Raw genomic sequence first — 16020 nt, 5'->3', positions numbered from 1 at the left:
CATTGACCTAATTCATATAAAAATAAGACTGAATAATTTTAAAGTTGGGTAACAGTTTCTTGGTATGTTTTTGGTAGTCAACAACAGGCTTTCTTGTGTACCCCGGTGCTCATATGGTCTGAGCATATCCTGCTGCTGGCCAGCTTGATTACTGAATGTAATGAAGAGGCATGTCAGCGGTGCGGTGGGGCGTGGCCGGTGGCCTGTGTCAGAGACCGGACAGGGTTTTGGTATATGAGGTCAGGGCAGTACCTCAGCAGGGGGAGAGCGAGTGCTGAAGACCATGTGGTAATGCTCGATAAGGATTTCTGTAAAGATGTTGAGAGAGGGGAGAGCACTCAGAGACACAGAGCCCTGGGATGGCCAAGCCAGATTTACTCCAAACACACACGCCAGGTTGGATGGGTTCATCTTATTAATGAGGCTCTCCTTAGAAACCTGTGTGTGAAAGACAGAGAGAGAGAGAGAGAGGGGGGAAGTGAGAGAGTGAAAAGTAGATTAGGGAGCAGTGGGACAATTCATGGTTTTATTTTGTCTCTGTAGGGAAAATGATGCCTGGTTTGTCACATCTACTCCTGAACATGAAACCGTTTTGTGACTGATCTTCCTGTATAATGGCTAGTGGTGTCAGATAGTATGACCAATTTGGGCACTGTTATTCTGTAAGAGCAGAGAAATACTCAATCTAAGAAACATCATACTGGGTGAATGGCAGTCTACTTAAAAGTCTTAGCTGTGTATGAATTTGGTTGGATGCCCCTGAGAGAGCAGTGGGGCTCATTGTGAGTAATTATTCGCTATTCTCCCTGATTAAATAGTAACTTGTCATGCTGACTAATGACACCCATGGGAATATCTAGGCAAGATTACTCCATTTCCCTATATTGATTTTCCACAGGGGTTCAAGCAGCATTGAATTAACATCAAGACACTGAAAGAGTCGCTGAAGTCAAGTAAAGCTCAGTGCGTCGCAAATGAGCACAAGTGATCTGAGAGGTAATAGTAAACATTAACAACATATCACCGCACAAATCAGTGGAGCGGTTGGAAGACAAGTAGAGAAGGAAATCTTGTGTTTGGTGTGATCACACCTGTCATAATTAAGACAAAGAGAATGAAGAAGAACACTTTCTGTACATATATATGAACAATCTTCACACACACACACGCACACATATATATATATAAATAGAACTGTTCATACTAAGACAGCAACCATGTCAAAGCAGAACAGAAAAGGCCTTCCATGGTCCATGTGTCCTTAAATAGCAGTAAGGGGGAACTCTTTGGGAAAATTTTGCACTCTCAGCTTTTGTGCTCAACAGCTAACAATCCCATGCCTTAAGCACAGACGGAGCTTATGTAGCTTAATGTGAAGAGATGAGCAGTTCCGGCGAGGGAGCAGGAAGTGCAGGCTGTGTGTTAGCCCTAAAGGGAGTGACAACCCTGGGCTGGGAACACCTAAAGAGTTACCAGGTTCTGCCACCAAAGCACTGAGACAAACACAACATGACCTGTAATGGGTGATCTGTGAGATTATGGTATACATCTTATGTACAAGGGGGAAATGTGGCAGCAATTTTTTTTCAGTCCTTTTTGTCTGGTTGACTATTCAACAACCCATGTTCATTCATGACCTTACAGTTTTGAACTAGGCTGGGCTGTCCCAAACAACATCCACTGGCATCAGAATGACTTCATTCATCCACTAGATTTTAAAAGGCCTACAGTGGCTAGAGGCTTGGTGTTACTGTAAAACAAATCCGAAAACTTTTTTTTTTTTTAATCGGGGAATAAAAACACAGCAATTGAGTAGATTCAAACTATTGTACTTTGTACCTCAAAAACATCTACAAGCATGTAACATGCTTAAGAGATGCTAAAATGTATGACCCAAAAATAAGTAACAATACATGCATAAAGACAAAAGAGTAAATGCCTTGATACATCAGACAACCTGTTAAAATGTTGCTATTTTTCTCTATCCAGACTGTCCCATATCTTGTTCCTTCCTGTCTTGCCAAAGAATTCAGACATAGCAATTTGTATATGAGCAGCGAGTTTTTGACCAAACGGAAGAGAGAGCACAATTCGCTCTCGGGCACTAGTTTCCATAGGCATACTCGGAAACAATACGGATTGCTTGGTGTGAAAAACACTAACTTTTTTTCTACCACACATTTTGAATTGCAAACTAGCTTAGCACCTAAACACTGTTATTTAGGCTAAGTCACAGGAGAACAAGAATTAAGCTGTTACAAGACATTTACTACTTTTAATACAATTCAAACACAGCCATCAGGTGTCCACTTAGTAGTTTGAATGTTAGCATCTGTCTGTCTGCTGCAGTGCTGAAGTTTGGTCACAGTAAACATATGTTAGTGTCCAGAAGTCTTACCATGTGCAGGAAGCAGAGAAGGTACTTGAGTACGATGTAGTTGTGCTCTGGCAAACTCTCCACTATGCTCTTACATGTGGCCACTCTCAGGCTGCTTTCCACCCCTGAAGCATGACAACACTGTAAATCCACACAATTCAGAAAAAAAAAACTATGTGCATAAAAATAACATATAAAAGTCATGTTGCCCTGAGGTCTATTATGATACAAGGCTATGAGATGAGTCACAATGGTAAGTCTATACTGTCATTGACAAAGCTGGATGGGGCATAAGCATTTCCTGAGGACACACAAAGACTCCTTTGTGTCTCCAGTCTTAAGTCACATTCAACTACAGATCTTTACAGCCATTTAACCTGTCATGTTAGGTTGCTAGAACATTATGTTAATTGTTGACCAGGGGAGAGAAGTGGTCTGCTTCTGGGGAAATTGTACAAGACTAGGTTTGTTGGCTGACCGCTAACAAAGCTGCAATCCTAAAGAAGCTTACTGTTCCTCTTTGTCAGAGTGGAAATAAAAATCAACAAATAAATCTCTCTAACTCTCAATGTAACCCATATGAAGAAACGCCCCCCCCCCCCACAACAGCATACTAAGTGGATCCTCTATAAATGAAAAAAACATATGATACAACATCTAGAATAAAATCTTGTTACCCCTAAGAGAACATTTGTAAACAATTCTACATTGACCTTGTGGAGAAGCAGTGCATTTGTAAACTCGTGTATTCTACACACAGGAGGACTGTGGTCCAATGCAGTGACATGAACTCACTAATAAGCTCCAGGATTTGGTCATAGAGAGCAAATGTGAGCAGGGGTTCAGGCAGCTCTCTGAGGAAGGTCTTAAGAATGACTGCAGGGACATGGATGTCGGCGTACTGCTCAAAGCTCACTGGCTTCCCTGGGGGGGATCAAGGGGGCAAGTAAGTCATGTCTGTACAAACATAAAAGATCTATACTTTACAGTTTGATTGCCACTCCACGGTAAGTTCATTGAGCTTCTGTATGTGAGCTATTGATTTTGGGAAATGACCACAACAAATTACACGACATAGCCTATGTTTTTAGCCTTGGGACAACAAACTATGGAATATGCCGTGGCTATCGTGTGTGTGTGTGTGTGTGTGTGTGTGTGTGTGTGTGTGTGTTTGTTTATAAATATCTACAGATCTCCAGTCATTTGGTCACGTTAATGTTTTGTTAAAGATAATGCATTGTTTTCAGCATTAAACGAAATAACTGTAAGAACATATGTCTTCCTCCATGCTGAAATTTAAACTGTGCTTCTAAAAATATGAAAAGCATATGAACTGTGAGAAACAGGCCAAAGCTATGTAAAACAGAGCATGAATTGATTTTGTGACCTTTTAAAAGCAACTGGAAGAACTAATGAAGTGGAAAGTTGACTGAAATGGACACTATTTTAATCAGCAGCCCTGTGGGCGACACGCTCCAAGTGACGGCCCCGGACCCGGCAAGGAGATTGAGGTTTATTGATCCCTTCTTCCTGGTAGTGGGAGATAAAAGCGCTGCCACTAGCTGTGCAGGGCCTAAGGGAGGCCAAGAGAGGAGCTCACCCTGGTTATAGAGTTTCTGTATGTCCTTGATGAGTTGAACATGAGCCGACCTCCGAAAGATCCCCTCCGTGCGCAGCCCTGAGGATGAAGAGGAGAAAGCCTGCTGTTGTACCTTGTTAAGAATTTACAGGAGCTGTAACTTACGGCAAACACTTTGACGAAAAAGTCAAACAGAAGATTTTCTTTTTACCTTTTTCTTTAAGGTACGACACAGTTTGAGACATTACGGGTGGTATTAATACACCTTTGTTTTTATCCCGAATGCTGGATAAAAAAAAAAAAAAAAAAAAACAACGAATAAAATACAAATACAGCATGTTCAGTACATTTGTTTTCCATGTTTTTCAGATATACATAAAGGAGATAAATACTTTAGAATACTTTTCCTAAATGCACTTGTACCTAAACTATAGAAACCAGCCCAAAAATAAATGTATATAAACTCACTACTGTAGGCCGACACCAAACTGTTGGGTTGGGAGAGGTGGCCGAGGGGGCGGGACTTTGACTGGGGGAGGCGGACCTCCTTTCTTTGTGGCACGGAGCTTCTCATCATGTCTGCAAAGCAAGATCTTTCAGCATGACACTTCTGTACCTCACGGTGAACACAGGGATATAAGACAGATTTGGATGACGGTTCTATACCTCACAGAGAACACAGGGATATAAGACAGATTTGGATGACAGTTCTATACCTCACAGAGAACACAGGGATATAAGACAGATTTGGATGACGGTTCTATACCTCACAGAGAGCACAGGGATATAAGACAGATTTGGATGACAGCTCTGTACCTCACAGAGAACACAGGGGTATAAGACAGATTTGGATGATGGTTCTATACCTCACAGAACACAGGGATAAAACATGCTTGTACTTTTATGTCTCTTTAGGCTGCATGAATTTCATGAGATAGACCAAAGCTGTATTCAGTGATAAAGATCACTGGGAATAGTAAAAGCAAAGAATGTTCCAGATTACTGTCTCTAGATGAGTCTGTTTGCTCAGTGCCTGTATGAATAATAACTGGTGTATGCACATTAAGATATAACTTTGACCAAAATAGCTCTGCAGATGCCTCTTTCCCAGAGCTACTTGCTCTTCCTTTTTATTCATACATATTCATAGAGTCAAGCTGCAGTACTCCATGGTTTTTTTCTTCGGAGTAACTGGCAGTTACAGAGTTTAAATAAATATCTGGCTGATATGAGCCCTAATGCCCCCAACACAGTGAACACGTATGCAAACTAGAACTGCAAACAGAAGGCAGACAGGTTCTCCAGGAATAAAACGCACCATACATATTTCCCCTTGCATACTTTTTTCTCTAGCATTTCTTCTTTTTACTTTAGGACCCAGCTATTAAAGGTCTTTCTCCTTCACAGCTTGATTTTTTGAAGAACAGTTTGTTCATTTCTTGTCTTAAAAAAAAGAAAAGAAAAAGAAAAAAAGAAAAGAACAGAAAAAGGCAGTTGAACAGGAACAGTCATCACTCCTAAAATGAATTCTGATATGACAGGATGCCATCACATTAAAATGTGTTCACAACCTAAAAAAAAGGTTCCATACCTTAACACTTCAGGGGGGATGGTGAGCTGGTCATAATTTAGATGGTTTCTCAGCTCTGCCAGGTAGTTGACGTAAGTCAGCTTTTTTCCAAACTTGTGACTTAGCAGAGAAAAAGACAGACAGGAAGTTACAAATGGACCACCAATCTAACCCAGCCCAACCCAACTCATAACAACAATAATAATAATAATAATAATAATAATAATAATAATAATAAACTAGACGCACCTTATAATGGGTTTAAATATGTTCCACATAACCCGAATGAAGTTAGTAGGATGAACGACATACACAGCTTTCAGATTCTTCTTATACCTATGTAGACATGCAATGTTCCAACACAAGACACAAAAAAATATAGAAAAATGGTTTGAAATGGTGAGACAAACTGTTCCTGAAAATGAGAATATTCCAGTATAATAATAATAATAATAAGTTTATTTAAAGCCCAATATCACTATTTATAGTCTCAAAGGGCTTTACATCTCTATAAGTCAAATCAAAATTATATTATCCATAAGAAGACAGAGAAGTCTTTAGTCTGGTTTTAAAGGTACGGAGAGAGTTTGCCTCCCTAAGAGCATTACACTATTCTCTATGTATCCATATTCACCGAGGCATAATTTGTATCATTAATACAAACTAAATTATTAACCGAGTGAGGGTTTACATATGCACTCTGAAGTTGGGGAAATTTACGATGCAATTCTGAAAAGGACAGTCAATAGCAAGGGAAATGCTGGGACACAGTGGTCTTATTAAGAAGATATGAGGGTAGGAGAGAGGTTTGAGTGACTGACTTTCTGTCGATTTCCCTGTAGGCATCTCTGAGCCAGCTCAAGGAGGGTTTGTTGCTGCTGCGCAGGCCATAGTGGAGGTAAACCAGCGTGTAGTCACTTTCCACGTACTGATCCAACGTGTACTTTATATATCTATGAGAAAGTCATCCACACAAACAACTGTTTAGACAAATGAGCATATTCTGAAACCCAAAGAAGTTTAATAATATACATCTCTTTTTACAGTATACCCTAAGTCAACTCACTGCTGGAATCATTCAATTAATTCAATATCAAGACCCATATAAGAGATCTGCATGGGAAGCAGGGCCCAGGAATGGACTTATGAAGCCATAACCAGATTTTAACAATATCCTAAGTTGAGAGATGATATGGTATTTTCTTTCACTATCTTAATTGAAGGCAGTCTGGCCCAAGGTTATCACAGTGCTTATTCACACTAACTTCTTTTGAACATTATGCCTGTTCATGAACTACCCTTCGCTGCACACATGCAACACAACATAAGATCGGTTTATATTTTTCAAACTAATTGTTTCCATTTATTTAGTGAGTTATAACATAAAAGCAACTAAGTTGATAACGTTTGTTAGTCCTGTTAGTTCACAACCTTGCTAAAATATCTGGTTTATTTACTTTAGGACCTGGGAAGTAATTGTTATGAGTATATTCCATCTAAATAATAGTGGCTGATTTTGGTATCACTCTGTGTGATTTCCAGAAGTAAACCCAAAAAAGCTATAGTGAGAGTTGAGGCTAGGGTTGTACCACTTCCAATCCTGCAGGTACGAAGCCTTCTGATGGCTCCAGGCTAAGGAAGCTATTCAGCTTGGCTAAACTAAAAATTGCTCCAAGTGAAAACCCTAACCTGTGAGATATATTATAACTTTTTGTTTGATCCAGTGTTGACAGTGTGCAAGTTTATCTATCTGTGGATGTAAAATAGATGAAGATCTCTCTCACTCCAGTAGTCTGCGGTGGTTGAGCTGATGTGAAGGAGGCATGCGGCAGCTGCTGAAAATGATGAGTTTTCTGCCATAGTAGTCATCTCCTGAGAAACACAAACAGAGGGATACTCTCAGCAAAACATGCAAATATGTAATTATTACGTCAGATGACTAAACAAGCATTTTATACTTAAGTGATCACATGTTTACTTAACAAGTTAAGTGCCAAAACTCATATCACTAGCAGCATGTTTTATGAGTGAAAAGTACTTAAATTTGATGTCTTGATGTACTGAAATGAAAATGAAGTTCGGCAAAATAGGAGCCTGTAGTCTAGGTTTTATCCACTGCACTGTACTCAGTGCCAGCTGGTAGTTTATTAAAATAAAATTTTCAGTCTAGCAATGTGTCTTCCACCATCGCAAATGCTGGGTCAAGTTAATAAGCAGCTGTCTAACAGGACTGTGCTCTAAGAAAACCTGTTACATTTTACAGTTACTATACACGTTGTAGAGTAGATATGCATAAATGTACACCTTTGTTGGCACTGACTACATTTGGCAATTTTAAAACCATCTTCCACAACCATTAAAGATCTCCCATGATCTGATGCAAGAAACAGGTTACTCCTGTCATGCTTGTTTCAACTGTGTATGGATCTCATCCAGCAACCACAAGTGTCAGTAATGACTGGAGGAAGATACCTGGACACTCCTATTTACTCACAAACACAACTAAATAAATACAAGACCAGGTTGGTTGACCTTTCAAAACAAGCCCACAATAAGATGGTACCAGTAACTTGGAGGATGCCGTGCCGTGCGACGTCGTAGTAGGGGTGTGAGGTGTCTTGACAGGCAGTGTTGGTAGGAATGGATGCTTGAGGGCATTCACCTGCTTGCTCTTCTTCATCTTTTTTCAGCTCTGACAGAAAATATCACTGAGATCACTTATGTGAAGCCACACTATATTTTGCTAAAAAGGTTTTATTAGTTTCACGAAGTATTCACAATAGATAATCCACATACAATCAGTGTATGTTTTTAACGAGATTGATATCATCAGTAGTTTTAAAGTCTCCGTGATTGCACAAACACACTGTGAACAGTGAGCAGTGAATTTGTCCCTGCATTTAACCCATCCAACACACCAGTAGTGAACACACAACAGACGCAGGAGCAGTGGGGAGCATTAAGTGCCTTGCGCAGGGGCACACAGCCTGCGGATGTTGAGCCTGAGAATTGAACCAGCAACCCTCCGATCACAAGCCCAGTTCTCTAACCTTTAGACCACGGCTGCCCCAAAAATAAAATTAGCCATAAACTGTGTGAAGTTATGTATACACTATTTTGAGAAAGCAGGTTGATAACCAAAGTTCTTTCCATTACATAACTTAAATCATGTTTTGATCTATATGGTTGTGCTATTATAACTGATCTTCTCATAATCATGCTCATATCTCAGATCCTGATCAATTATTTCTCCACTGTCAGTATGCATACCAAAAACGAGCTCTCATTTGTCTATGGTAATCCTTCAAAGGCCCTGGATTGGAAACATTTGCCACTATCTGCATTTCTGTCTGTAATGACTCTGGACTGGGACAGGAAGCTGTCTATAAACACTGTCTGCTAGGAAAAGGAAATGCCCAGTGGACAACTGTTTATTTAGAGAGGGCAATGGTTGTGTTATCTTTGCTCCAGGGAAAAGCAGTACAGTGTTCTGAACTCCACTAAACTTCCCAAGAGATCAGATCAGGCTTCCAGGGCCAACAGTACTATTATGTCACCTGTATGCTTCTCAATATTTGTAATTACGAGAGACAACAGACGTTTAAAAAACTTCCTCAACAACAACAAAAAAAGAGAGAACATCTACACGAATCTCATTAAATCTGCTTTTGGTTTCTGTTATTCAGTGACTAAAGACACACTTACTGGAAAACTCAGGGCACAGTCATATGATCTGAGTGACTGTCTGCCCATGGCTTAGAGTAAGGAGCAAGCAATGACTCAAAACTGAAGGTATGTTGAGTCCTGCCTCTTTGTTTAATTAACAAACTACTGCTGTTGACTCCCCAGAAACAATTATGAGCACGGAAACACTGTCTTATCTTCAGAATGACATGCCCTTCTTGCAGTAGTGGTCTGCCACTCTGGCATGGAGCTGCATGGGTAATTCCACATGTGATTTGGATGAAAGGAGTGAGTTTCTCTTTGCTTCTCTGAATGATTCATTTCCTCTCTGCTGATACCAGTCTTCAGCTGACTCAGGAAGCCCATTGTAGGCCTCTTTGTGGTAAATCCCTATTCAGCCAGAACCATGAGGTCAGACTGAATCATTGGCAGATAACATGCACCCAACAGTCAAAAATGACAAAGCAAGCAAAGAAAACAATTAATTTTCTTTCAAGAGGAAGCGCATGCCAGTCACATTCCCCCAAAACTATGACACGAACCATAGGCTCGTACTGCTTTTGGTTTTGTTCTTACTGAAATCTGAAATCTGACTGGTAAAAGGCAGTGTTTTAGGTCCATTTTTGGCACAGCACAGCTCAAACACACTCAGTTCACTTTATGGTTATTACCTGTTGCAGTTACTTGTATCACTGCTACACTGGCCTTAAAGGAACTTCAACTCACCTATTTCTGCCAGTTGCTCTAAGTCACCTGTGGAATTCATAACTGAAGAAGGGTTAGCTTCAGGCGTCCTCAATTTCACAAGAAAACCTAAAAGGAGAATTTTAATTTCCAATGATTATGAAAGCATGTGCTTAGATTTTTAAAAACTGATATTAGAACTTTGTTTTGTTTTAAAACACTTTATACAAGACTATCAGGCACACAGGAGGGCTTCTGGCACACAGGAGGGCTTCTGAGGAATCATCTCACTACTATTATGAAATCTAACTCTATCCATCTGTTCCATATGAAACTTTGAAAGTAGATGACATTGCAGTCTTAATGGGAGAAAATGTAAATGTAAACGCACATTGGGGTTACAACTGTAATAACTGTAACAATTGTTTTTCTTCTTTTGCATGGAGAAACTTGCAAAACAAACTGATCTATACTGTATCATAATAAGTACAGTGCGGAGTGAAAAGGGCTGATTTATTTTCATTAAGCTAATTCTGCACCAGTTAGATAACACTCAGTCTCCACGTCTGCACTGACTACAAAGGCCTGTGTGATACGCCTGACAATAACGAATCGAACTAAGACATACCCCTTCTTTAACGTATTTATATAACAAAGTGGCGGGCTTAATTGTTGCTGACAGAGCTACAGACTGTTTTTACTTTCCGCCAAAATGCCCCCCTCCCTCCCCAAAAAAGAAAAGACAAGACAACAAAACAAAACAAAATTAAAAAAAAAACAAAAAACGCTGACATGGCAGCCACCCTAAGCATCATTTCTCATTTTGTCTAGCCGTTCATTTTGACTGAATTCAGCAAAACATACTACGTGAATAACCGGGATAACCAAAGCGATATTTTTTCAGACGAAATTTACAAGCGGCAAATATTTAGCAGCAGTTTTGAGTGTACTTTCCTTCACTCAAACAACTGTGTGCACAAAATTTACGAATACAAGCAATTCCATAAACAACATGTGAAAACTAACAAAAGGAGTGAGACGATCTCAAGTAGGTTAACTTACAGTGCTACTACTCTAGACCAAACACTTCATGATTTTACTCCTCTGAACGTAGCACTAAGCAAGGTACAGGTATCTAATTCCGAACACCAAAGGTAGGTCAAAGCACCTGTGAAATTACTTGTGTTCTTCTTCAGATTATGTTACAGCAAAACCAAGACAGTAAACGATGATTAGATATTATTCCAAACTGTCCTGTCGTCAAGCACGTCGACTTCACAAAAAAGAAACATCACAACCGATAGGTTTCCCTTACCACTCCTGGTACTCTTATTTTTGCTTCCAGGTGCGTGAAACAATTCGAAACTTCCTTAAGTGCTCGGATTTCACGCATGCCCAGTTGCACTTGATGAATTCACAAGCGTTGATCCGAATATCCGAAGAGAACCATAAATACTAACCCAAGAGCAAAATACAAGTTTTTAAGTACACAAACATATTCAAATAAACAATGAGTGGATAGCAACCCCATGTACGTGACTAAATTAAGGTATTTATAGGAAAGTGGAAACGATTCGCATCTGTTCAAACTATCTAGTAATCGGGGACCTAATTTGTTTTGTATAAATTAAGCTATACAATCTTCAAAGACGTCTGTAATTACAGCTTGAAACTATCAACAAAGTGTGTCGTATTACAAATATGGTTATACATGACGTTAAAACAGAAACATGCAATATTAATAACATTGCTGACACCATTTAATATTTGCAAATTTGAGTTTACATATTATAATCCGCTCAGATGTTTAGAAATAATAGATGTGCTCAGAGGACTAATTGTAATATTTACTTGCTACCATCTCAGCGAGACTATTAGGCAGAGGCAAAGACAGCGGAGACATAGGCACATTCCTCTGTTTTTGCCGCCGACTCCTTGACCTATTAGAAATGCGGCTTTCATTTAGCGGACAGTCTCGCCTGGCGTTCTCTTCTGTTCTGCTTGAAGCTTCAGCAACAAAGACTAATTGCCTGCGGTTGTCAGTCAAGTATCATTGCCTCTGCTCTACTGTTTGGTCTGTAACCTTTAGCCGCTTTCAATGCCTACCCTCAGCTGCTGCAAAACTTGCTAATGATGAACAGCAGAAGACAGTAGCTGTATTATAAAACGTAAGAGACAGACAAAATTGCTTTGACTTCTGGACTGATTGAAGTAGAGATAAATGACCCATCAGCTGTGTAACACCTTTGTGTTGCTGGAATGCGCCTGCACGATGCCAAAGCTTAATTTAAATTCTAGATTAATATTTTTTGTGTGTAGGCACTGACAGTTTTGAGTCAGTGCCTACAAGCGGATATTGCAGATGGTTTTGCTGTGTATTCGTATTCAGACAGCAGAAAAGGCAATGAGAATGATTTGAACATAGATGTTCCCAGAATTTGTTGACATAGTTGATACCTTCATTTTGCGGTTTTCCTTTCAAATGGAGGGGTCGATGGGGCGGGTGTGAGTCAGAGTTTCCTTGTTTAAAGTCTAGTGAGAGCCTGACACCTGGTGGCAAAGTGATAAAATACTCCTAATATTGCATTGAATACAAGTGATTCCTATATTCAGTTCTCAGTTTTATTGCTTGTTTGGTTGTCATGTCTGTTTATTTATTTTTCATTCTGAAGGCTTCATTGAATCTGTAAATAAACGAAACAGTTTCACATTTAATCAAACACATTGCCGAGACACATTCACAACCCCCTTTGGTTCAAAGAAATAGTAGCATAATGTAATTCGACACCCCACATACACTGACATCATGCTACACACTGTCTCTGAATAATATAGATAGAGCCCACATGAATCGCCATCATCTGGCTAATCACAAATTTGGCTATAGAACTAGGATTAACCTACAAGGCTGTGACACATGGTTTAGAGCAGTCATTCTCAACTCCAGTCCTGGGGGCCCACTGTCCTGCACATATTTGTTTCAACTCTGGACTGACACACCTGATTCCACTGATCAATTAATCATCAAGCCCTTGATTAGCTCAATTAACTGTGATAATGAAGAGTTAAAACAGGAGAATCACCGGTTTAGAGTGATGGGACAAACCCTGCTCTTGCCGTGAAATGGTTTGCAGTAGCAGTTAAATCAAATATGAGTGTTGTTGTGGTGGTGGTGTTGTGGGTTGTGTGTATGTGTGTGTGTGTGTGGGGGGGGGGTACTTGCACCTTCCGGATCATGTTTGTTGAGTCCGCATGCCATGATCCAAAAGAAATAATCCAGAGATGAGTAGCTGTGCAAGGGTGCCATAAAGTAGTGTGTCCAGTGACTGCTGGAATAATGCTTCCTAATTTCTGTGCAGTATTGCTGAGGCATATCTGAGAAGGCATGAATTATCTCATGAACACATTCTGGTAGAGGTGGAAATCATTTAAACCATAAGCGTTTTCTGATACAGGTAGAAATTAACATAGAAGCTAACTGTAATGATGCAGTAGGAGTTTTAGATTTGAAAACAGATCGCAATCACCACTAGATTGAGTGAAAACAGATTCATGTTGTCATTTGAAATGAGAACATAAAACATAGCTGGACTTGAACAAGAAAATGCTGGATATACAGAAATAGGCTGTCTCAAGGGACCTAAATCCAATGTGAAAAAGTCAGTGAGGTGCCTCAGGGAGCAACACCCGGTCCTGTGTTCTTTTGGATTTACGTCAGCACCAATATAGCAGGTATATTTAGAAAAGCAGGTCAGAGACAAGGAATTGTGTTGTGGCAAAAGTGTCAGAGGAGATCAAGGTGACTGAGAATAGTACTGCTCTTATGGAGTGTGAGTTGAAAGTAGAGACAACCATCAAGCACCCATACTGCCGTATTTTATAAATTGTCCACGGCAAACTGCACATTCAGGACTAAATGTGGAATTTATACAAAGCACATGAAAAGAGTCAGTGGAATGTGGATGTCCAAGTCTTGTTGTATATCAGTTATCAGGTCAGTGACTGAATTTACCTTCAGGAGTAACCCTGGCCAAAGCTATGTTGTTGCTGCAGTAACATACACGATACAGAGAATGCATTTCACTTAAATACACTGAAAGCTATCAAATTGAGACTGTTTATAGTATATCTTACAAAAGGCTCTCACTTTAAGTGGAATCAGGTGTCATAACATCTGTCATAACATCTATTACTGATGGGATTTACAACACACACTGGTTTTGACTGAGGCTTGAGCATTATTGAAGAATCGCGTTCAAAATTTTGAGCATGTCATCCTTCATTATGAAAGACATTCATTGTTTATGAACAGTAATAACAGAGAGTCTTGTGCAATCATGCAACCCCTTATCCTTCTGGTTTCTCTTTATATGTTAATATGCCTCTCAGAGGAATCAAATAAATGTATTCTTTGTGCAAAATACAAAGGCAAGAATCCTGTGTGCCTCAGGGCTATAAGCAGGAGACTGTGGTTTCAATTCTCTCAAACATGTTTCTTGCCTCTGTCCAAAGAAACCATTCTGTAATACACCGAAATAATTTTACATACATTATCATAAAGCTCTTTACTGAATGATTTGATTGTCCATTCTGTGACACTTTGAGAATTCCCAAACATTACTAGCTCCTGTGACCATTGCATAGTTTTATAATTAAGAGGCTTATCAAAAGGTGCAAAGCGGAGTATACTTGGTTTGAATACCCAATGATATATTTATAAATATACACAGATTCTGTACAGATTCTGTTAAGATGGTTGCATAGTTTGTTATAAATACCAATTTGCATGTTTCCAGTGTAGAAAAACTGAAGAGATGAAAGGAAGATGTCCCTGTGCACGTCTATGCCCTGAGGACAGAAGCAGAGTGGGAGGGAGAGATTGAGAGTGCCAGTGCACTGCATATCATTTATCTATGTTTTCACAGTCACTATGCCATCTTATACAGAGGCTGAAACAGGTTGCATCTGTTACCCTGCATTGCCTGCAGGTGGGTCTTGCTAGAGGGAATAGAGCAATATACAATCATTATCAAGAAAAGTGATTAATGGGTTCTTCAGAGAGCTGCACAGAAGGCCCACAAGGCAGGTCTGTAGATGGGAATCACCTCCCACACTCACACAGGAGAGTCCATGAAATGCCCAGGAGACCACATGTGTAAAAGATGTCTGCCACAGAAATTTCCAGTCCCACAAACAGTTCATCTGTTTGTTTATGACATCTATCTATCTATCTATCTATCTATCTATCTATCTATCTATCTATCTATCTATCTATCTATCTATCTATCTATCTATCTATCTATCTATCTATCTATCTGTCTGTCTGTCTGTCTATCTATCAGTCTTTTTATCCTGTATCATATGTAATATATCATAGACAGATCAATATCAGCCTTGTACAGAGCACACTGATTGTGCTTTATACCAGTTTTGAATTGAAATCTATATGAACAAACACATCTGCATGTTTGTATGTTTTCATTATGATCTTAATAATTTGATAAATGTATATTGTGATCATACTGTCACCGTTTTTGCTTACATTTTACACAGTCTCTACATGACAAGAACACATTTTCATCTGTGCATTTCCACAACACTCTATAAATAGAAGCGGAGTATTAGGAGAGAGGGGGTGGTAAAGGAGGGGGTAGGGTGATGGGAAGAAAATCAGAGGGTGGCTTTTCTCTGCCTGAGTGTATGCCATTATATCTGATACACTGTTTGCTCCTGGAGGCCATCCTGATGATGGCATACTGAGTGTGTGTGTGTGTGTGTTGTATTCACTGCTGTATAGGGATGGCTGTGTCTGTGAGAAAACCATCTGCTCTGTGACCTGGCCAGCCACTCTCCAGACATTTAGAGGAGGAGGGGTTGCTGTGCTTTACCACAGTGTCCAGCAGATGTCAACGTTGAAACAGAGCGCCTCTCCTTGACTGGTGAGCAGCATATGTTCTTCATGTCTCATCCTGTTCCTCAGGAGGGGTCTTAACAGCCTGTTATTTTCTGTGTTCTAATGTAAGAACAGATTTACTTGTGACAGCAGTTTCTGTTCTCCCATGGCCCTTTACACTTTGGGTTAAGCACACGACAGGACTGGGCAGTTTCTCTGATTTATGATGCAGC

At 39.8% G+C, this 16020-nt stretch overlaps 1 protein-coding gene across 1 annotated transcript; it reads right to left on the bottom strand.

Annotated features, from left to right (window-relative positions):
* Positions 1–240: 240 nt before the first annotated feature.
* Positions 241–9976, bottom strand: LOC115821780 (rho GTPase-activating protein 8-like). The gene is made up of 12 exons (XM_030785576.1): positions 9937–9976; positions 8090–8218; positions 7311–7398; positions 6348–6479; positions 5776–5862; positions 5548–5646; positions 4425–4535; positions 4168–4241; positions 3978–4055; positions 3173–3301; positions 2399–2502; positions 241–438 (listed from the first exon to the last, which is right to left on the bottom strand). Exons 1-12 carry the CDS (start codon positions 9974–9976, stop codon positions 241–243), a joined length of 1269 nt encoding a protein of 422 aa, XP_030641436.1.
* Between the last annotated feature and the right edge of the window lie 6044 nt (positions 9977–16020).

This window comes from Chanos chanos, chromosome 1, assembly GCF_902362185.1.
Source record: "Chanos chanos chromosome 1, fChaCha1.1, whole genome shotgun sequence".
NCBI classification, from domain to species: domain Eukaryota; kingdom Metazoa; phylum Chordata; class Actinopteri; order Gonorynchiformes; family Chanidae; genus Chanos; species Chanos chanos.
This window is presented reverse-complemented; position numbering and strand designations above follow the sequence as displayed.

Coding starts and splice junctions, on each gene's coding strand:
- LOC115821780 (XM_030785576.1), bottom strand. CDS start 9,976: ATGAATTCCACAGGTGACTTAGAGCAACTGGCAGAAATAG. Junction 4,242..4,424: donor TTTGGTGTCGGCCTACAGTA/GTGAGTTTATAT, acceptor TTTTTTATCCAG/CATTCGGGATAAAAACAAAG. Junction 3,302..3,977: donor ACAGAAACTCTATAACCAGG/GTGAGCTCCTCT, acceptor GATCCCCCCCAG/GGAAGCCAGTGAGCTTTGAG.